At 39.4% G+C, this 23484-nt stretch overlaps 5 protein-coding genes across 8 annotated transcripts in view; all 5 read left to right on the forward strand.

Annotated features, from left to right (window-relative positions):
* Nucleotides 1-23308, forward strand: part of LOC127511191 (zinc finger protein OZF-like) — a 28857-nt gene extending 5549 nt beyond the window's left edge. Inside the window, exon 3 of the mRNA XM_051891897.1 lies at nt 21518-23308. Coding sequence (XP_051747857.1) covers nt 21518-22599 — 1082 coding nt within the window. The 3' untranslated portion in view covers nt 22600-23308. The remainder of the gene's footprint in view (nt 1-21517) is intronic.
* Nucleotides 1-23484, forward strand: part of LOC127511452 (uncharacterized) — a 332174-nt gene that overhangs the window by 46308 nt on the left and 262382 nt on the right. The window lies entirely within an intron of this gene.
* Nucleotides 1-23484, forward strand: part of LOC127511206 (gastrula zinc finger protein XlCGF8.2DB-like) — a 64908-nt gene that overhangs the window by 30550 nt on the left and 10874 nt on the right. The gene's annotated exons all lie outside the window — the stretch shown is intronic.
* The window catches only part of LOC127511175 (gastrula zinc finger protein XlCGF57.1-like), a 64872-nt gene that overhangs the window by 30514 nt on the left and 10874 nt on the right, over nt 1-23484 (forward strand). For 2 of the 4 annotated variants that reach the window (XM_051891860.1, XM_051891859.1), the window contains exon 2: nt 17871-18038. The exons of 1 other annotated variant lie outside the window; for it this stretch is intronic. In XM_051891860.1, the coding sequence (XP_051747820.1) occupies nt 17912-18038 (127 nt within the window). In that variant the 5' untranslated portion in view covers nt 17871-17911. Of the gene's footprint in view, nt 1-17127; nt 17187-17870; nt 18039-23484 lie in introns of those variants that run through there. One more of the 4 variants, XM_051891858.1, reaches the window with a different exon arrangement.
* On the forward strand, nt 5790-12584 carry LOC127511217 (gastrula zinc finger protein XlCGF8.2DB-like). Its single transcript, XM_051891973.1, has 4 exons — nt 5790-5861; nt 7231-7347; nt 9399-9613; nt 11449-12584. Exons 3-4 carry the CDS (start codon nt 9460-9462, stop codon nt 12297-12299), a joined length of 1005 nt encoding a protein of 334 aa, XP_051747933.1. The 5' UTR covers nt 5790-5861; nt 7231-7347; nt 9399-9459; the 3' UTR covers nt 12300-12584.

Below are 23484 nucleotides of genomic sequence, written 5' to 3' on the forward strand. Positions count from 1 at the left end.
ACTTTTTTTCACTTTCTTCATCTTAGACCTGATGGCACTGAAAGAGGAGAGTAAAGTACTGCATAAAATGGAAGAGAAAGATCAATTTAACAATCATCATGATTTCTTTCCTGGAGAAATACCTTATAGTTGCTCACAGACTAAAAACACTTCCTCACAAAAAATGGCTCAAAAGACAGGGACTAGAAGACATTTTGTTAGCAAACAGTGTGGATTAAATCAAAACAGAAGATTTAACAGGCACAAGAAAATTCACACTGAGAAGCCTTACACGTGCCCTCAATGTGGAAAGAGTTTTTATCATAAAGGACACTTTGAAGACCACATGGTAGTTCACACTGGAGAGAAGCCTTTCACCTGCCAACAGTGTGGAAAAAGTTTCAACCAAAAAGGAAGTCTTTATAACCACATGATTATTCACACCGGAGAGAAGCCTTTCACCTGCCAACAGTGTGGAAAAAGTTTCAACCAAAAAGGAAGTCTTAATTACCACATGATTATTCACACTGGAGAGAAGCCTTTCACCTGCCAGCAGTGTGGAAAAAGTTTCACCCGAAAAGGAACTCTTAATTACCACATAAGAATTCACACTGGAGAGAAGCCCTTTACCTGCCAACAGTGTGGAAACAGTTTCAGTCAAAAAGTAAACCTTAATAACCACATGACAATTCATACTGGAGAGAAGCCATTCACCTGCCATCAGTGTGGAAAACATTTCAGGCAAAAACAAAGCCTTAACAGGCACATAAGAATTCACACACGAGAGAAGCCGTTTATATGTGGTTAAGGTGGAAAGAGTTTCAAATATAAAGAAGTACCACATGAGGATTCATCTATGAACCGTTTTATATCTCATTAGTTAGTGTCAGGAAGCCTGTTGATCAGTGTTGAACTGTTCTTTACCAAGTTTGCAAACTTACATACTTTGATGTCATAAATAAATAGTATGTGGTGTTATGGATTTGCAGTATGTAAAAAAAAGTTGTTTACATATTCTTACCGTCACCAGAATATGATTTAGTGTACATAATTCATTTGACAACTGGAAATAAATTGATTACAAACTGGTATTATACATATTTATATGTATTCTGTTAATCTATTTTCTTCAAAATGTGGTTCAAGAAGCATGAAAAATAATTTTCACACTTGAATTGGCACCTCTGTGCCCTGACCTTAACCTCATTGAAAGTCTTTGGGATGTGCTGGAGTAGACTTTACAGAGTGCTCGACTCTTGCATTGTCAGTACAAGATCTTGACCAAAAATTGATGCACCTCTTGATGGAAATAAATGTTGTGATGTTGCACAAGGTTGTAGAAGCAATGACATGATGAATGCACAATGTAATCAAAGTCAATCAATTAAAATTCAATTAAATAGTCAATTAAATATTAGAGTGTGCGACATATATACATATACAGGGCTGGAAATGGAAAAGGGCTGAAATTCACTGGGGGGTTCACATATGTGGTGCATGCAGAATTTAACAGTTTTGTCAATTTTTAACAGGTTTACATTAGTGCATTCTAAAAATCAATAAGTTGAATAATAATGTATCTACAATTTATAATTGTCATGATCTCCATTTACCAGTCCAGTCACCTCAACACACTATGTTTCCCAGAATCCCTCCTGGCTCACACCTGCTCACACTCCACAATCACCACATTTGTCTCTTATTACCCTCATCAGCACCTTTCTATTTAAGCTCACCAGTCAGTTCACCGTTTGTTTGGTCTTGTCGTTCCTACCAAGAACTACGAAACTGACTACCTACCTTTGTGAAACTTACCTGTGTGCGATCCTTTCTTCAGTCTTCAGTCATCCTTCTTCTCCAGTGATCCAGATCTCATCTCTAAGTGAAACAGATAAGAACTGTCATTCACCGCTCTCATCAAATCAACGTATCCATTCTCTGTTACTCTCCTGCTCACGTCGTTATCTGCATACCTGCAATGAACCACTTGTTTTGGATATTACCTGTTGTTGCCTTCTTTTGTTCCATGACAGAAAACCAGACCAACTCAAAAGATGGACTCAGTGGGAAGATGGCAGGAAGATACAGGAATATGTGCAGGAATTCCTGGAGTACTGTTATCTAATGATGTGGGATGATCGTATCCTTATCCGCTGCTTTAAAGATGGATGAGATGATGATGTCTGCCATTTGGTGTCAGGAATTGATAGATGTCAGAGACTTGAGCAATTTTTGGACCTCCTTCTGTGGCGGTGTGGTTCAACATATATTGTTGAACCATTGGTTTCATCATCTCAAGACTCCATAGACACCATCACAAGTCCTCTTGTCTCTGTCTGTCTTGATTCCATAAAGACAGTTCTTGTCAAAGAACCACTAGTTTCATACTTCAGAGCCGTCACTCTGAAGTATTCTAACATTCCCCAGTCCAGGAAAGCAACATCCCTAGCCTTTCACCTGTCACTGAAGGTTGTATCCAACAGTGTGGGCCTAATATCAAAATTAGCGGATCCTCCCCTCATATACATCAGAGCGGTTTCAAGGAAGCACTCCACTCATCGATTCCTCCGTCCAGAGTCCGTTCCATTGAGTAAAATCTGAGTCTATTCCAGTGAGAGAAATTCTTAAGTCTGTTCTAGTGAGGAAAAATTCCCCAGTCTGTTCCAGTAAGAGAAATTTATGAGTAACAGAAAGAGACTCAGGAATAGGGAATTTCTGGGCAATTTCTCAATGGAAGAGACTCAGGAATTTCTCTCACTGGAAGAGAAATTCCCCAGTCCGTTCCAGTGAGAGAAATTCCCCAGTCCGTTTCAGTGCATGCCCAGGTGGGATAGAAGAGGTGATTATTTCCATTTATGTAGCTGCCATTATGTGTGTTTGGGCTACACACACCTTGGCTCCAGCCCCTGACCAGAGTCCAGTGATGGCTCCAGCCGCTAAGCTCAGTAACGAGTCCACTCCAGCCCCAGAGTTCAGTATCGAACCTGTTTTCGGCCCCTGAGTCTGCATTGGAGCTCGCTCTAACCCCTGAGCCTGCATCAGAGTCAACTTCAGACTTGAGTCTGCTCCAAAGCCTGCTCCTTCCTGTGAGTTCACTACAGAAATCAGTCCAGTCTATGAGTCCATCCGAGATTTAACTCCTGACCACGAGTTCACTCCTGAGTGTACTCTAACCCATGAGTCAGCTCAAGAGCCTGCTCAAGCTCCAGAGTCCATTCATGAGTCCTCTCCAGAGTTCAGTCCAGAGTCAGCTTGTTTCCCTGAGCACAGCCAGGAGCATGCTCATTTCCCTGAACTCAGCCAGGAGTCCACTCAATTCCCCAAACTCTCTCAGAAGTGTAACCCTGTGCCCGCTCTCATTCCAGAGCTAAGCCCAGAGCTCACTCCCATCCCAGAGTACAACCCGGTGTCCACCTCAAGTTCCCTTGTCTTGGCCACAAAGGCTAGCCAAACCTCCTTTCCTCCCTGCTCCTACATTGTGGTCAGGATGACCGTTACTAGCCTCCTCACCATGGCCAGAGTGGCCGATGGAACGTCCTGTCTCCTGTGTCTCGGGCACGGTAGATGATAGTATCCCCTATGCTCCTATCTCTTGTGCTATGGACTCATGGCCATGGCCCCCTGAGCTACCTTCACCAGCATAGCTTCCTGAACTACCAGCACCTCCCTGGTTACCTAGGTTGCTGGTGCTGTCTTCCAATCTGTAAGGAAATAGACATTGACAAACACTATGTTCAGAGTTTTCATCCAGCGAGACAATAACGACTACAGCACGTCCAGAGTCTTCATGCCAGAGAGACAAAAGCGGATTGACCAAGTTCTGAGTGTCTGGCCCAGAGATATCTGCAACAAGGTTTCAGAGAAACAACGGGTTATCTTACCATAAGATAAAGTAACTCTTCCATAGCCAAACCAAACTTAATCATTTGTACTTTAATGCATCTTATGCACTTTATTCCTTTATCATTTATGTTATTCATTTAGTTGTTGTGTTAGTTTTTCTTGTTTATCTTTTTCTTAATACAATTTTTTATTACACTTGTGTCTTCAGACAGATTTGATGCGTATCATCAGGTGTTGTGTAGAGAGAGTGTGTGTGGACGCTGTTACTGGGAGATTGAGTGGAGAGGGAATAATGTGTTTATATCAGTGTCATATAAGAGCATCAGCAGGAAAGGATTGGGTAGTGAGTGTTTGTTAGGGTCTAATGATCAGTCCTGGGGCCTGTACCATGATGGTAGTTTAACAAGCTCAGGGTTATGGAATTAGTTTTGAGTTGACAAAACCAAACTAAATCCAATCAGGCTTTTTTGGTACCATGATGCTGATCAATCAACTTTATCTGTAGAAGATAACCTGCCTCAGAGCAGGTAAAGGCAGGAACACACCAAGCCGACCGTCGGGCAGTTTTTGTTCGTCGGCCGACTAAGTTTTCACAATGTGTTCTGCACCGTTGGCTGAAGTTAGTCCTCGTCGGCTTTTTTCGGGCGATTCGACATGTAGAATCGGCAGTCTGCGCTCGTCGGGCCATCTGAACATTCTGATTGGCTGTTCAGCTACTGCCACCTGCTGTTTCGGACAGTGACGGTGTGTATCTGTGCTTTTCTTAAACTCTATTTCACGAGTTCGTTTCCTCAAAATCTTGCTGTCCGCTGTGGATGGGCTTGAGGAAGCAGCTTCAACTCGAGCTTGGATATACCCCCCGACTAGAAAAAAAAAAATTACCACTAGAAGATAAATCTTGATTTGTGGATGTATGCGTGGGCCTGTGCTGCCTAGATATACGCCCCTTCGATGTTGTCTCTGGAAAAGGATTCATCCGAGTGGCCCAAACACTAATAAACATCGGAGCCAAGTACGGTGCAGTTGATGCTGATGCTATCATACCACATCGCCAAACTGTTTGTGACATGGCAAAGCAACAGGCTTCCACTGATTAGTATAATATTCTGAATTGTATTTTTAACAGATAGGGCTAATAAATTAGCCTATACCGAGCCATTAATTGGGCTGAAAATATTTCATTTTGTGTGTGTGTGTTTGTGTAGGCCTATGTGTTCGCCTGTTCGGAAGTCGCAGAGACAGAAACAGTGAGATTCCAGTTAAGGGAGTAAAGCTTTGTTTATGCCATTAAGGAAGAACTTTTGTTTTAAATAAATGTTTATTTAAAAGAAGCATTCCTCTGTGTATTATGTTACCATTAGAGATGTGCGCACCAGCAATATATTAATCTACTTCACTTTCATCAGAGCAAAGAGAGTCAATGATGAAGTGTTTCAATAGAGGACGTCAAACACTCTCATTAGATGAGCGACCCATGTGATCTATATGATGACCTTCCTGAAAGATGAGCCAATCCCACTCGATTTTGACCTGAATAACTTAATTTCATTTCTGTCTTTGTTGTATTTGTCCTATTGTCTGTAATTGGCTTCTTTGTTCTTATTTTTAATAACAAAAATGAAATAACCAAAATATCTATATTGCGATATATATTTATACTGTTCTTGTTATTTGAATTAAAATGTATTATATTTTGAAATAAAATTTTGGTCATATCGCCCACCCCAAAATGACACATAAAATGAATTCTACTTTACTAAGTCATACACTGTTTTAAACATGTATTTTAAACTTGTAAACCACATTTGTATCTATTTGCATATTAATACTGTAATATCTGGTATAAATGATTTCTACACCTAAACATTACAGTTTTGCCTACTGGACACAATATTACACTCTTTCATTGATAGTTCCTAATATTTCCTCTATATAGATAGATAAATAGCGTGTCCATGGGACTTTTATTTTGGTCTGGTGGTGTGACGTTATAAGGCTGCGCCGCGCTGCTGCATCTGTTGTGATTCGGCTGAAGAAGGGTTTGTGTTTTTACGCATTTAAAGTGTTTAAAACAGTGCAAACTGTTGAGTCAATTTAATTGTTTTTACAAGCTATGTACAAGCTTTTTAAACGGAACGTTGTAATACTTTATTTAACATTAATGAGCGTCATTTTTGGGGAGTAAATCAGATCCACTCATGAGTAACAGAAAATGAGCGTCTCATTTCGCTCTCTAACGCGACTTAGTTTATTTGTAAACACGAATTCAGGTAATGGGGCCGGCTTCAGAAAGGAGATTAAGTGAAATGAGGGAAACTCTTGGTTTTCCGTTTCAGAATAGGTAAGAAAAGGTAACTTATTCTCAGAGTCAGTTACCATGGTAACTTACTCTGTGAACCTAACCTGGTCAGGAGCAGGTTTTCTTCGGTAAACCCAGAGTTTCTTTTGGTCTCCTCCCCCTTTTTAAAGTGCAAGCAATGTTTAAATACATTCATTCATGCTTTTCTTACTGAGCATTTTTGTCTTATTTCAAGTACAAATATCCAAAAATTCTTAAATCAAGATGTATTTTCTTAAAAAAAAAAGAAAAAGATGTAAGATATTTAGTCTTGTTTCCTGGTGGGGATCTAAATAAAGTGCATTTTACTTAGGTAAAATTATCTGCCACTGTGGTAATAAAAATAATTTTAATGCAAATGGAAAACAAGATTATTCAGAGTGTCTATTACTAAGTAGGCTACAAATTTACATTAACTCCACCCACACAGGGTTAAAAATGACATGATATAATGGCTTCAGTGGTGGGGTCAGTAGCGTGTCCGGTGTAAAACCTGGCTAGTGACGTGATTGACACGGGTTCGAGTCCGCCTTTTGCCGAGCTCGCTCTTCTCTTTTTTTTTCCCATCACATATCACATCAGCAAGGCATTTATTTTCAATAAAAATGAAAATGTTCTAAAAGTGGAAGTAAAGTGCCTAACAAGTGTTTAATAATGATAAAAGTATAATTTTAATAAATATAATCATTTACACTCTGTTATTATTGCATCCTGTTAATGTACAACAATACTGAGGTGCAAAAAGTATGTATCTGCCAGTATAAAATATAAATAGCGTCTAATTTCTATGTTTATATAATATACTAATTTATATAATACTATATATTTAATATACTAATTACACCATGTTTAAACTATGCCAGAGCAGCGTACACACCTCACGCACCGGATGTCGTGCGCACGCTCAAGGCAGTTGGACATAGTGGTGTTTTAGAGGTAAAAAATGATATAAATACTGTTCGGTTTCTCGCACAAACCGATCGTTTCGTGTCTTAGGACATCAATGTGTCGCCATGAGCCGCAGGGTTTAATTTGGATTTGTCTGTGCATGTTTTTTTTTACTCTCACAGATTTTGTTACCATTGACATGCATTATACGACTGACAGACCGCAACGGTTGGAGTTTAAAATCATCATTTGTGTTCTACTGAAGAAACAAAGTCACCTACATCTTGGATGCCCTGGGGGTAAGCAGATAAACATCAAATTTTCATTTTTGGGTGAACTATCCCTTTAAGTATAAATAGTGGAAGTTGTGTTCACACTGAAAATTCCAAAAAGAAAAAGTACACTTTAAATACCCGGATGATGCACTAAGTTAATGGAAAAAACGAAGTGTGGAATGTTGGACACTTCATGCACTCAACTGTCGCAGCTTTAATGGCGTAGCGGAGGGCGAGGGGGGGATCAGACTCCGTTGTTAAATGACAAAATAACCTTATACAATTCACGCACTACATGGATAAGTACATGGTGCGTAAGTACATAGTGTATAGTGCGTTGTTTGGGACGCAACTATAGTCGTGGTGCGCACGCTTAAAGGCCCAGGTATACTTCACTTTCCGCGCAGTCGCGTCTGCGCATCTTTCAAAGTATGCTAAACCACAGGTGCGCGCAGATGACTGAGTTCAACACATGTGCAGTGCACTTTTTTTCTATACTCTTACCAGACATCATGCCATCAATGGGACATTCGCTGGGTAGGATCGGAGAAGAAAAATAGTGCATCCACCATTGCAACATAGCTCAGAAGATGCACCAAGAGAACAGGAATCAAAAACGATGGCGAAAGCATGCTTCTGAGTTTACACGTGTTGTTTTTGAATCGCTCTTTACACACTCTTCTTCGACGACTGCACATTGTGCTCGGTACTGTGCGTATTGCCCCCTAGTGGACTCTTCTGTCCTGCTTGCGCATGTGCTGTTGCATGCACACTGTCCGCACGGTCTCGAAATATGGGCTGAACGCGGACATTGTGCCCTCCGGATGGCGAAAATTACGTCATGCGGATGGTGCACGAATGCAGACGGCCGAAGTATACTTCGGGCTTAACTCTGGCCCTGCGTTCCATTCGGAAGGGCTCATCCCTATGCCCCAATCCTTTCAAAGGGTTTACCCTCTGGAGTGACAGCTTCGAAGGGATGAAGGGTGTAGGGGTCAAAAAAAAAAAAAAATTTTTTTTGGGAATGCACTTCTGCGTCATCATAACGTGACAATCAAGGAGGCGCCTTCGTCTTTTTTTGGTGTACTCTTTGTATTAATATGCATTCATTTATTTTTATAAGCTACTGCCGGTCTTTTAAATTACATATAATGTATATTGTGTCTGTGTATTTGAAACATTTGAATGGACTGATAAAGGGAGCTGTAAAGTATTTTTGTTGAAGTACAATGTCATTTTAACCATAATAATATACCAAATCTAATTCGTATGAATATTACAGTAGTATAGAAAAATACTATACATACATTTATAGGTAAAATCGTACCCATTCTGTGATGTCAAACAACTTCCCTGTGCAAAGGATTATGGGGGCCTGAAGTGTCCATCAGTTGTACCCTTCGAAATCCTTCATTCCGAAGGGCTCTTTGAAGTGGCCAGTTTTGAGCACTTCGGTTTGGAACGACCCTTCAATATGGCGGCCATGATTGTTTTCACTCCGAAGTGCCCTTTGGAGGGCGATTTATCCCGTTTGGAATGCACCGTCCGTCAACCTACTCAGAGTTGATTGAACTAACTCAATTCAGCTGTTCTGAAACAGAAAACTCAGGGTAAGTCAACTCAGAGTTCAAGTTTTAACTCAGAGTTGGTTGAACCTCCTTATTGAAACAGGCCCCTGGAAAGAAGTTTTTTAAACTTAACTTGAGTTGATTGAGTCAGTTGCTTTGTAAAATGATTCAGTGATTCGAATCGCCGCACGCTGACATCACCTGCTGGTCAAAACAGCGTAAATGAACGAGAACAACAATTAATATATGATGACAACTTTTACAAACCAACTGCAAATGTTTTAATTTAAAGTGTGCTCTATTAAACGTGATGAATAATTGAATACAAAATATAAATCATAAATATGAAATTTCTGTATTATTTGTATATATTTTTTTAATCAGGTGATTTGTCCATTAACTCTGACTCTGACTCTCACCAGTGCACTGAACTACTGAACTAGAGCTGATTGAGAGACAGCCAGAGATTTAATTTGGATTTCTGTTAATTATTCTCATCTTGAACAGGACAAACACAGAGAAAAACTCCCGATGAAGCGACTGAGATCCACATGACACTATTATAAAGATGGAGTTTATTAAAGAGGAGATTGAAGACATAAAGATGGTGTTTATTAAAGAGGAGAGTGAAGATATAAAGATGGAGTTTATTAAAGAAGAGAGTGAAGACGTAAAGATTGAAGAAACATTCATGAAACAAGAAGATACTGAGGAACAAACAGGTTGGTTTCATTCTCAAACCTGAACTCAGTCATTTGATCCTCATTAAAATATCCAGCTCTACAGAAATTAATGATATTTTTGAAGAATGTCCTCATTAAAGTGTTTTTATTTGACATAGAGCGGGTCAGACATGTTGATCACATGACCAGACAAATACTAATGCTGCCTTCAACCTGAGAAGATCCTGCTTCCATGTTTGGTGTAGACAGCATGATTATTGCACAGGTGTGCCTTAGGCTTGCCACAATAAAAGGAAACAAACATTAAAAAAAAATGTATTACTTTGCGATTTAATAATTCATGCATGAAAGGGTTAAGCTGTCGAATGGCTTCGGCACAATATTAAATTTGGATCATTCCTCTCTGACTGATACTCAATCTGGCAAAAATTACAGTATCAAAGCCGATACCAATACTGAAAATCGGATCGTTGCATCCCTAGCCAAAGTTTAGCTCCAACCTCCAACACACATACCTGTAGTTTTCAAATAAGCCTGAAGGACTTGATTAGCTGGATCAGGTGTTTAATTAGGGTTAAAGCTAAACTGAGTTTGACACTACTGTTGTGTCAGTGTTCTGTTTAGCCAAAGTGAGCAGAGATGCCTCGTACTTGTGATAATACTCCATTTTAAATGTTTATTGCTTAATATTACCCTTTTTTGTTGAACTGTTATATAAAATCAACGTCACATTTGCAATCGTGTGGATATTTGGGGGAAAAATGCATTCTCGCTCGTATAATACAATATTATTAAAAACAAGAACTCACAGGGTTTTTGTATCAAAGAGAGTTTGAGTCTTAAATCGATCTCTGTGCAAAGCCTGCTTATAGGCTATTAGTTCTTTATGCTTGTAAGTGCTAAATCCCCACTTTTACAAAGGTACAATGTCTAGAATGGCAATAATGTAGTGCAGTTTGCTAAGACAGCATACTCTGCACACAACGTATTTGAACGCTGCTTGTATGGATGCAGTTTTGAGTAAAAGATTGGATCTCATGTATTTACGACATTTTGCCTGTTACAAATTCCGTGCTTGGTTTTAATGTTATTTCAAAGTGGGGTAGAATTAAAGGAATGGCAAAACTCAGCTTTTTGTTTGCATACTTCCTCTTGTCACCTCATGTACCCTCAGGGGTACGCGTACCCCAGTTTGAGAACCACTGCTATAGTGCATACATGTTCGGTACCATCGGTACTGTAGAAAAACAAGTGCCATCAGGATTTTAAAATGTTGGTACCGACTTGGTACCGAAGTATCGGTTCTCATGACATCCCTAGTTTCATAGACATTTGTCATTATTTTACTTTGATACACAATCAGATGGCAAAAGCAGGTCATTTGTAACTTTAACAAGCAGTTTCCATGCAGTGATTGGGCTTAAATCCTGATTGAAATTCTGCACAAATACTGTTTCTCTGCAAAATTGAACATGGTTCAGAAGACACTATTTTTCTGATATTTAAACATATGTTGGTTATTGTTTTGTATAATTTTTTTTGTTGTTGTTTTTTTCCTTTTGTTCTCTCACTAGCATCTGTGAGTGTTTTGGTTTCATGTTTGGTTGTCTATAATTAACCAGATCTCCTGGGTCAAATTATTATTATTTTTTTTAATTAAAGGTTTAACTGCTAGTTTGACATTTTTGAGACGTCATAAAGCAAGTGAAGTGAGCAATATTGAGAAGGCTTCTCAGATTACATCAGACAACATCTCTTTCAGTAGTGTAGTGGGTATAAAATGGTTTTGATGCTTTACATGTTTAAATGTTTGGATGTCTGTTTCTTTGTGCCATTGAACTGGGGTTAACTTTTTTTCTCTTTCTTTGCCTTAGACCTGATGGCTCTGAAAGAGGAGAGTGAAGTACTGAATAAAATAGAAGAGAAATATCAAAATAACAATCACCATGATTTCATTACTGGAGAAATACCTTGTAGTAGCTCACAGACTGAAAACATTTCCTCACAAAAAATGGCTCAAAAGACAAGGACTAGAAGTCATTTTGTCAGCAAACAGTGTGGAAACAGATTAAATCAAAACAGAGGCTTTAACAGGCACACGAAAATTCACACTGAGAAGCCTTTCACGTGCCAACAGTGTGGAAAAAGTTTCAACCAAAAAGGAAGTCTTTATTACCACATGAGAATTCACACTGGAGAGAAGCCTTACACCTGCCAACAGTGTGGAAAAAGTTTCACCCAAAAAGGAAGTCTTAATAACCACATGATTATTCACACCGGAGAGAAGCCTTTCACCTGCCAACAGTGTGGAAAAAGTTTCACCCGAAAAGGAACTCTTGATTTCCACTTGAGAATTCACACCGGAGAGAAGCCTTACACCTGCCAACAGTGTGGAAACAGTTTCAGTCAAAAAGTAAAGCTTAATAGCCACATGTCAATTCATACTGGAGAGAAGCCTTTCACCTGCCAACAGTGTGGAAACAGTTTCAGTTCAAAAGTAAACCTTAATGTCCACATGACAATTCACACTGGAGAGAAGCCTTTCACTTGCCAACAGTGTGGAAACAGTTTCAGTCAAAAAGTAAACCTTGATAACCACATGACAATTCATACTGGAGAGAAGCCTTTCACCTGCCAACAGTGTGGAAAACATTTCAGCCAAAAACGAAGCCTTAACAGGCACATAAGAATTCACTCAAGAGAGAAGTCGATTATATGTGGTTAAGGTGGAAAGAGTTTCAAATATAAAGAAACCCCTGAGTACCACATGAGGATTCATGTATGAACCGTTTTATATCTCATTAGTTAGTGTCAGGAGGCCTGTTGATCAGTGTTGAACTGTTCTTTACTAAGTTTACAAAGTTCCATACTTTGATGTCATAAGTAAATAGTATGTGGTGTTAAGGATTTGTATGTAAAAAGAATGGTTTACATAATCTTACCGTCGCCAGAATATGATTTAGTGTACATAATTCACTTGACAACTGGAAATAAATTGATTATAAACTGGTATTATACATATTTATATGTATTCTGTTAATCTTTTTTCTTTTACTCCCAAGACAAAATGTGGTTCAGGAAGCATGAAAAATCATTTTCACACATGAATTGGCACCTCTGTGCCCTGACCTTAACCTCATTGACAGTCTTTGGGATGTGCTGGAGTAGACTTTACAGAGTGCTTGACTCTTGCATTGTCAGTACAAGATCTTGACCAAAAACTGATGCACCTCTTGATGGAAATAAATGTTGCGATGTTGCATAAAGTTGTTGAAGCAATGACATGATGAATGCACAATACAATCAAAGTTGAAGTCACTGCAATTAAATATTACAGTGTGCGACATATATACATATACAGGGCTGGAAATGGCTGAGATTCACTGGGGGGGGGGGGACTCTAGTTAAAATGATGTTTTTCATTATTATTTCAGTCAGGACCACTTTTGAGAATCATAAATTTATTGACAATTCTTGAATTTGACAAAAGGCATAGGCTCTAATGGGCTCAGTTTGCTTGAGGCATAAACCCCCCTAGCCTGACAATAACCAAATGTTTCTTAGCTACATACACATTGCAAAAAGCGATACAACAATTGCAAATAAAGATAGTGAACAATAGTAGTCCATTCAAAATAGTTTCTAATCAGAAATCCAAATGTTCTATTATGCAGATGCTAGGAGGTGAAGGGGAGGAGGTGGGTGGAGATGTGCATTGAGAGAGGCTCGATTGAGGAATGCTTCATTTTTTGTGTGGCTTTCCATCCAGAAGGTTGTGGAGTGGAGACTTCTGATGGTGGAATACACTCATGTATGCTGTGGGACTGTGATCTCTAAGGCACAGATGTCTGTGTGACAGACTGAGGATCATGCGTTTGAATGGGCTTAAATGTTTTAGTTGATTAGAGCAGGTGGAGTGGGGGATCAGCTGATATTGTTAGCAATCACCACATCTGTCTCCTATTACCCTCATCAGTACATTTCTATTTAAGCTCAGTCAGTTCACCTTTTATTTGGTCTTGTCGTTCCTACCAAGAACTACAAAACTGACTACCTACCTTTGTGAAACTTACCTGTGTGCGATCCTTTCTTCAGTCTTCAATCATTCTTTTTCATTCACTGCTCTCATCAAATCAACGTATCCATTCTCTGTTATTCACCTGCTCATGTCGTTATCTGCATACTTGCAATGAACCACTTGTTTTGGATATTACCTGTTGTTGCCTTCTTTTGTTCCATGACAGAAAACCAGACCAAATCAAAAGATGGACTCAGTGGGAAGATGGCAGGAAGATACAGGAATATATGCAGGAATTCCTGGAGTACTGTTATCTGATGCTGTGGGATGATCATATCCTTATCTGATGCTTTAAAGATGGATGAGATGACGATGTCTGCGATTTGGTGTCAGGGATTGATAGATGTCAGACACTTGAGCAATTTTTGGACCTCCTTCTGTGGCAGCGTGGTTCCGCATATATTGTTGATCCATTGGTTTCATCATCTCAAGACTTTATAGACACCATCACAAGTCCTCTTGTCTCTGTCTGTCTTGATTCCATAAAGACAGTTCTTCGCAAAGAACCACTAGTTTCTCTAGTTTCATACTTTAGAGCCGTCACTCTGGAGTATTCTAACATTCCCCAGTCCAGGAAAGCAACATCCCCAGCCTTTCCCTGGCACTGAAGGTTGTATCCAACAGGGTGGGCCTAATATCAAAATTAGCGTATCCTCCCCTCATATATATATGAGGGCGGTTTCAAGGAAGCACTCCACTCATCAGTTCCTCCGTCCAAAGTCCGTTCCATTAAGTAAAATCCGAGTCCATTCCAGCAAGAGAAATTCTTGAGTCTCTTCCAGTGAAAGAAATTCCTGATTCTTTTCCAGTGAGAGAATTCACAGAAAGAGACTTCTGAATTTCTGTCTAAAAGAGACTCAGGAATGGGGAATTTCTCTTCCAGTGAGAGAAATTCCTGAGCTTCTCACAGGAAGAGACTTAGCAATTTCTCTCACTGGAAGAGAAATTCCCCAGTCCGTTCCAGTGCATGCCCAGGTGGGATAGAAGAGGTGATTCTTTCCGTTTATGTAGCTGCCATTATGTGTGTTTGGGCTACACACACCTTGGCTCCAGCCCCTGACCAGAGTCCAGTGATGGCTCCAGCCGCTAAGCTCAGTAACGAGTCCACTCCAGCTCCAGAGTTCAGTATCAAACCCGTTTCCAGCCCCTGAGTCTGCATTGGAGCTCGCTCTAACCCCTGAGCCTGCATCAGAGTCAACTTCAGTCAATGAGTCTGCTCCAAAGCCTGCTCCTTCCTGTGAGTTCACTACAGAAATCAATCCAGTCTATAAGTCCATCTTAGATTTAACTCCTGACCACGAGTTCACTCCCGAGTGTACTCTAACCCATGAGTCAGCTCAAGAGCCTGCCCACACTCCAGAGTCCATTCACGAGTCCTCTCCAAAGTTAAGTCCAGAGTCAGCTCATTTCCCCGAGCACTGCCAGGAGCACGCTCATTTCCCTGATCTCAGCCAGGATTCCACTCACTTCTCTGAACTCAATTACGAGCCTGCTCACTGCCCCGAACTCAGCTGGGAGCTCACTCAATTCCCCAAACTCTCTCAGGAGCGTAACCCTGTGTCCGCTCTCATTCCAGAGTCCAGAGCTCGCTCAGTTCCCAGAGCACAACCCGGTGTCCGCCTGAAGTTCCCTTGTCTCGGCCACAAAGGCTAGCAAAACCTCTTTTCCTCCCTGATCCTACATTGCAGTCAGGATGACCGTTACTAGCCTCCTCACGATGGCCAGAGTGGCTGATGGAAACTTCTGGTTCCTGTGTCTCAGGCATGGCAGCCGATAGTATAGGGGATACATGCTCCTATCTCTTGTGCTGTGGACTCATGGTCCCTGAGCTACCTACACTGCCATGGCCCCCTGAGCTACCTTCACAAGCATGGCTTCCTTAACTACCGGCACCTCCCTGGTTACCTAAACATCCCACCGCTGTATGGCCAGATGATATGAAAAATGTTTCTCGGCTGGATAAAGCAAACCAGCTTCTTGCTATAAAAATTTTGATGGATGAGGGTTGCAATCAAAGTAAAGATGATTGCGGTGACGTACAGAAGCACGTGTGAGTCTGTTATATTGATGGTCAAACATCATGTATGAGCACTCTTGACGCACTGATCATACATTGTATTTATGCACAGACACATTTCAGTACATTCACGTTGTTTTCACACACATTCAGGATAATGTTTGGATTTGTCCTGTGTATGTTGCTGTGTACTTTAGTATATATGCAGGTGGTTGGTTGAAGTTTTTTTTGGCATCTCCGTGTGGTCCTGTTCAGTATCGCAACTTGACTTGTCTAAAATGTAATCAAGCTCTTTGCTATTGCACTTACTATACACTGTGAAATCTGAAAGTTTTTTTTTTTTTTTTGGCTGTGATTTTTTTTTTTTTTTTTTTGTGGGTGCTTTGCTGTAGCCTACATAAATGTATGAATTATATGAAATCATATAATTTGGTTATTTGGTGTCCTTTTTTGGAAAGACATCTAAAATCACACTTCAATCTGATGGTTTACTTTGCTGGATATCGGCAATGATGGCAAAATGGACGTGTTAAACAAGATAAAAGGTGTATGCTTAATTTCACAATAAGTGTGTGATTAATTGCGATAAAAAAAATCTATTGACAGCCCTAATAAAAATATATATACATAAGTGGTGAGCGGTGAGTTTTTTAACCGGGTATGCTGGTTACGAAAAATGGGTTTAGGGCTAATAAGCGAAATGCTCGCGTTCTTGATAGACAATGTTAATTTACTCAGTTGCTTACTCATCATGACATATAGCAACACAGCAAAGAGTATTTGTCATATGTTGGACCATTTATTAAGAGTAGTCTACATTTACCTGTTGAGACGTGCCTTCACGCACCTGTAAGAGCTTTTGTGATGTTCGAGTCGACGGAGGCGCGACGTGAAAAGTGCGTTTGCAAAATATGCTCTTTTTTTGTAAGTCCGCTAGGTGCCGCTAGTGTCACAGAAACGACATACTTTACCTTTAAACGTATCAGTTTAGGACACAGATCTAAATCAGGCACGACAAATAAGAAACACAATGGCGCCAATTTAAATGTATAACAGAAGTACTTTTTAAATTAATAATTAAAAATAAGTATAATATAATTAGTGTTAGCTGCCTATAAGTAAAAAAGTAAAATGTAATTATAATAAATATAAGTAGGCTATAATAAATAAAAATATCAGTATTCTTTAAAAAATAAGTTGAAATTTGATTGAAACAAACGCACAGACTATTGATCAACATCCTCTGATAGTTACAGTAGGACTATTTTAAACAATTTAAGTTTTCGTAAAAAATAAATTTCCCTATGGAGAAAGTGAAATACTATGAAAATACTTTTAGTTATTAATATTCATTTATACGATATACTGATTCACTACCTAGGAAGCTAGTAAGCTGATTAAGACACAGGGTTAGAGAGAGAGAGAGAAAGAAAACGGGACTTTTATTTTGGTCTGGTGGTGTGATGTCTTAAGGCTGCGCCGCACTCCTGCATCTGTTGTAATTCGGCTGAAGAAAGGTTTGTGTTTTTACGTATTTAAAGTGTTTAAATTAGTGCAAACTGTTGAATCAATTTAATTGTTTTTACAAGCTATGTAGAATAAATAAATTCTTGAAAGCAACGTTGAAATGCTTTATTTAACAAAAACGAACGTTGTTTTTGGGAGTAAATGGCATCCACAGTAACAGAAAATGTGCGTCTCATTTCAGTCTCTAACGTGAATCAGTTTATCGTAAACACGAATGTGGAAATAAGTGATGAGAGAAACGGAGCTATTTGAATCTGCGAGTCAGTTGAATCAATTGCTTTGTAAAATGATTCAGTGAATCGAAGCGCTCGAATCACCGCACGCTGATTCACCAGCTGCTCAAAACTGTGTAAATAAACGAGAACAACGAACACAATATGTGACTACAACTTTTACAAACCAACTGCTAATGTTTTCATTAAAGTGTACTCTATTATATATGATGTATGAATAATTGAATACAAATAAATCATACAAAACTTAATGTATTACTTATTTGTGTGTGTGTGTGTGTGTGTGTATATATATATATATATTAATCTGATCTTTTAAATCCATTAACTCTCACTCTGACTGACTCTCACCAGTGCACTGAACTAGAGCTGATTGAGACGCAGCCAAAGATTTAGTTTGGATTTATTTTTATTTTTGTTAATTATTCTCATCTTAAACAGAACTCCTGGTGAAGCGACTGAGATCCATGTGACACACTATTATGAAGATGGCGTTTATTAAAGAAGAGAGTGAAGACATAAAGATGGTGTTTATTAAAGAGGAGAGTGAAGACATAAAAATTGAAGAAACATTCAGAGTGAAACAAGAAGAAACTGAGGAACAAACAGGTTGGTTTCATTATAAAAGCTAAACTCAGTCCATCTCTACAGAACAGTATCTAAGGCCCTGTTTCCACCTGGTATTAAGATGCGTTTTGGTCGATCAGCAAAGAGCAGCAGATTTAAGCAGCTTTCGTTTCTGCCCTGACAGCCGCAAGTCCGGCCGAACGCTGTGAGTGTGTGTTAGAAATCAGGAATGGTGAAGAACATTGTGCTTGGTACGTTTTTTGCCTTGAAACCCAATGGGGTATCTGTATTTAGCGACGTCCGCTTGTGGTCCGATCGACCAAAACTCATCTTAATACCAGCTGGAAACGGGGTCTAACAAAAACATGGAGGCTACAGTTACTAAATTGAGATGGTCAAAAAAGACTTAACAAACAAAAGAAAATATTATCATAATACATTTTAACATACCTAAATACTCATTGAATAAATCCAATTTTTTTTTTTTTTACATCACATACATTAAGACCCACACAAACAGTTCAAATCAAAGACACAAACTGAGCTCTAAATATACATCTGCTGTGTCTTTCACATCTTCTGTCAAACTCGGTTGTAAATGAAGCATCAGAAGTTAATCGAGGACGAGTGTTTCTTCTCCTGAACTTCATGAAGTGTGGGATTGTAACGGTTATCAGTTTATGTTCAAATGTTCAAAAAGTACTGATACACACTTTATTTCACCAAGTTTTATATTGGACCAACAAATATAATTAGCAGCACTATGCAGATTTTGTGTGCATAAATATTAATCCGCCAGGAAACAAAGGCTAGTCATGTAGGTTTAATGTTCGCTACGTCAGAATTTATTTGGCAAATGCATTTCCATTATTCGCATTGACTCTTTTTCGAGAACCACCTCAAGTGAGCGTAAAACTTTTTTGGGAATTAAGGGATTTTTATTCAGAATTTGGTGTTTCCATCACTCGTTTCTGATGCGATACTTCTAAATGTGCATTAAAACAGAGTGATGGAAACATAGCTATTGTTGTGTCAATGTTTGATTTTGCAAAGGGTCACATTTCAGTTTAGCCAAAGTGAGCCGAAATGCCTCGTACTTGTGTGAACAGTGCAGATAACTTCAAATGGAGCCCATCAATGCTTCTAGACTATTGCTGGACAGTGACAAGAGACGCTCCATTTAAGGCAGGAACACACCAAGCCGACGGTTGGCCATCGGGCAGTTTTTGTTCGTCGGCCGACTAAGTTTTCTCAGTGTGTTCTGCACCATTGGCTGAAGTTGGTCCTCGTTGACTTTTTTTCAACATGTCGAATTGGCGTCAGCGCTCGTTGGGCCATCTGATCATTCTGATTGGCTGTTCAGCTACTGCCACCTGCTGGTACAGAAAGGCATTTTATCTTACGCAGGTGCAGAACGGACGTGCTACTTGGCCGTCGGCTGTCGAGTGTTGGTTTGGTGTGTCAGGCCAACTTTGGACACAGACATTGCCGACGTGAGCCAACCCCGCAGTCTGCTTTCGTCGCCACTAGTTCGTTGGCGTCGGCTTGGTGTGTTTCTGCCTTTAATGAACAATAGAGACAAGCCAAGAAACGCAGAGTTGACACTGAATAGGACTAAACTATGTACATAATAGTTTTTTGCCTTTTGTTTCATTTTGTTTATTTATTTTTTTGATCTATATAGGGAGCTCTCGAACGTTTTCACAAAACGTTAAAGCAACTGTTGAGAGCATACTGTAAAGAACTGAATAAAGGATTATGTTAACGGATTTTGACGTAGATTGTATTTGGCAGGCAAACTGACCTGGCAAACTTAGATAAAGCACACTTGAAAGTGGAAAAACTTTGATCATCAGTCTGAGCATTGTAAATTTGGTCCCGGAGATCAGCTTTTAATTTGGCTTCCTGTTACTAGGTCGTCTTTCTTGGCAGGATTTGCAGGGCCTTACAGCATAACTAAACAGGTATCGGACCAAAATTATAATGTTTCGACCCCAAATAGGAGAAAATCTATCTAACTCTGTCACATGAATTTGTTAAAACCTTATTTCTGCCACACAAATGAAAACGCTGTCCCTGGTGCTGAAGTAAAACCTGTAGCGAAGGTTAGATCATACTGAAGGCAAGAGCGTTTCATCTGATTGTATTGTTCAACCCTGACTTTGCATTTTTGAACAACCAAGTTGGATGTCATGAAAAAAACTTTAATAGCCAAAATTAGTTATGAAGATAAATTTGAATTGTGAAGATAGGCGTGTTTGTGTGCGTCTTGCATTGTCAAAAATTTGAAAATATATATGGACCCCCCCCCACCTCGTGTCCCGTCACATTGGTACTCAAATTTTTTTTCCAAGGTTGGCAGGTCTGGGTCAGCTAAATTTGTAAGTAAGATCGACCTTTTAAAGGGGAATCATCAAGTTCATTTGACTCCTCGTGCACAAGAAGTCTCTGCTTTTTTTTTTTTACAACTTTGGGGTTATATTCTTACAACGTAATGAGTTTCGGTATTTGAAACGCTCCGGCTACCTTCCAGCATCTGATGAATCGTGTGGTTTCAGTGCTGAAAGGATGTGCTGTGTATTTAGATTATGTTGTGGTGTACAGTCAGACATGGGATGAACAGCTTTGTCGTTTGCATGCTCTGTTTACTCGTCTTGTAGAAACCAAATTAACTATTAGTTTAGTAAAGTGTGAGTTTGTGAAAACTACCGTAACTTGTCTGGGAAAAGTGGTGGGACGTGCGTCTGGTACGGGAAAAGTACTTGCCAAGACGGGCATTTTGACATAACTTTGTGTGTATTTGAACATTTATGTGTAATAAAATGTGAAAATCTGCCATTCGCGAGAGGCAGCTATGTGTGTGTGCTTTGGTTGAAAGCGCACTGACTGAAGACCATCTCTCAGAGAGTGCCTGAGTACTTTATAGTTTAAAATCACTTAAATTTATAGTACATTTTTTTTAAAAAAATAAAGTTTTGCATTGCTCCGAACAGAACAGCTTGCTCTTGTTTTCTCTTGTTTTGTTCTGCTGTGTTCTCTCGCTAGCATCTGTGAGTGTTTTGGTTTCATGTTTGGTCGATTGGGGAGTTGTAATTTAACTTGCAAGTAACATTTGGACCATAGTGTTAGGTCATTTCAAAGTTATAACAAACATATCAAACATATTCTGCTTAATCATTACTTGGGATAAGTGTGTGATGAGATTTTGGTATGATGAGAGGGTTGCCCTCGTTTCTTTCTTTTTTTTTTTGCATCTTAACCCTTAGAAGATATATTAAATGGGAGATTGAGATCAGTCTATACTTAAGATCTCCTGGGTTAAATTGGGTTTTTTAAATTAAGGGTTTAACCACCCGTTTGACAGTTTTGAGACATGTCCTAAAGCAAGTAAAGTGAGCAATATTGTAGTTTAGTGGGTATAAGATGACGGTTTTGATGCTTTACATGTATAAATGTTTGGATGTCTGTTGCTTTGTGCCATTGAACTGGGGTTAACCTTTTTTTCTCTTTCTTCACCTTAGACCTGATGGCACTGAAAGAGGAGAGTAAAGTACTGAATGAAATGGAAGAGAAATATCAAAATAACAATCATCATGATTTCTTTCCTGGAGAAAAATCGTGTAGTTGCTCACAGAGTGAAAACACTTCATCGCAAAAAATGGCTCAAAAGACAGGGACTAGAAGTCATTTCAGCTGCAAACAGTGTGGAAACAGATTCAATCAAAACACAAGCTTTAACAGGCAAACAGAAATTCACACTGAGAAGCCTTACACGTGCCCTCAATGTGGAAAGATTTTTTATCATAAAGGACACTTTGAAGACCACATGGTAGTTCACACTGGAGAGAAGCCTTTCACCTGCCAACAGTGTGGAAAACGTTTCACCCGAACAAAAAGTCTTAAATACCATATGAGGATTCACACTGGAGAGAGCCCTTTCACCTGCCAACAGTGTGGGAAAAGTTTCACCCAAAAAGGACACCTTCATCACCACATGAGAATTCACACTGGAGAGAAGCCTTTCACCTGCCAACAGTGTGGAAAAAGGTTCACCCGAAAAGAAAATGTTAAATACCACATGAGAATTCACACTGGAGAGAGCCTTTTCACCTGCCAACAGTGTGGAAAAAGTTTCACCCAAAAAGGAAGTCTTAATAACCACATGAGAATTCACGCTGGAAAGATCCTTTTCACCTGCCAAAAGTGTGGAAATGGTTTCTATAGAGAAGAAACCCTTAAAGTCCACATGAGAATTCATACTGGAGAAAAGCCTTTCACCTGCCAACAGTGTGGAAAGTGTTTCAACCAAAAAGGAAGCCTTAACAGGCACGTGAGAGTTCACACTGGAGAGATCGTTTTCACCTGCCAACAGTGTGGAAAGAGTTTCAACCAAAAAGGAAGCCTTAAAATTCACATGAGAATTCACACTGGAGAGATCCTTTTCACCTGCCAAAAGTGTGGAAATGGTTTTTATAGAGAAGAAACCCTTAAAGTCCATATGAGAATTCATACTGGAGAGAAGCCTTTCACCTGCCAACAGTGTGGAAAGAGTTTCAACCAAAAAGGAAGCTTTAACAGGCACATGAGAATTCACACTGGATAGAAGCTGTTTTTATGTGGTCAGTGTGGAAAGAGTTTCAAATGAGGATGAGGGTTCACGTATGAACAGTTTTATGTATTCAGTGTGGAATGAGTTTTACAGACAGGAAACACCTGTAATAACTGTATTAGATGTTGTTTGTTAAAACGGATCTGTATTTAGCATGATTCTCAATGCTTGTCGCCTTAATGACAAAGGAAACTCGTTGAGTGTGGAATCTGTCTAAAATTGATGCCAGACATCAAATCCTTAACAGCTGAAAAGCAGCATGACCCTCTCATTAGTTAGTGTCAGGAAGCCTGTTGAGCAGAGTGTTGGACTGTTCTTTACTAAGTTTACAAAGTTACATATTTTGATGTCATATGTAAATAGTATGCAGTGTTATGGATTTGCAGTATATTTGTAAAAAGATTGGTTCACATCAGGGGTTCCCAAACACATTCCTGGAGCCTCCCCAACACTGCATGCTTTCCATGTCTCCTTAATCAGACACACCTGATTCAGATCATCAGCTCATTAGTCAAAACTCCAAGACCTGAAATGGGTGTGTCAGACAAAGGAGACATGGAAAACATGCAGTGTTATGGAGGCTCCAGGAATGTGTTTGGGAACCCCTGGTTTACATAATCTTAACGTCACCAGAATATGATTTAGTGTACATAATTCACTTGACAACTGGAAATAAATTGATTACAAACTGGTATTATACATATTTATATGTATTCTGTTAATCTTTTTTTTTTTTTTTTTTTACCAAGACAAAATGTGGTTCAGGGAGCATGAAGAATCATTTTCACACATGAATTGGTACCTGACCTTAACCTTTGGGATGTGCTGGAGTAGACTTTACAGAGCACTCGACTCTTGCATTGTCAATACAAGATCTTG

The sequence above is a fragment of the Ctenopharyngodon idella genome, chromosome 4 (assembly GCF_019924925.1).
Source record: "Ctenopharyngodon idella isolate HZGC_01 chromosome 4, HZGC01, whole genome shotgun sequence".
Taxonomy (NCBI): Eukaryota; Metazoa; Chordata; class Actinopteri; order Cypriniformes; family Xenocyprididae; genus Ctenopharyngodon; species Ctenopharyngodon idella.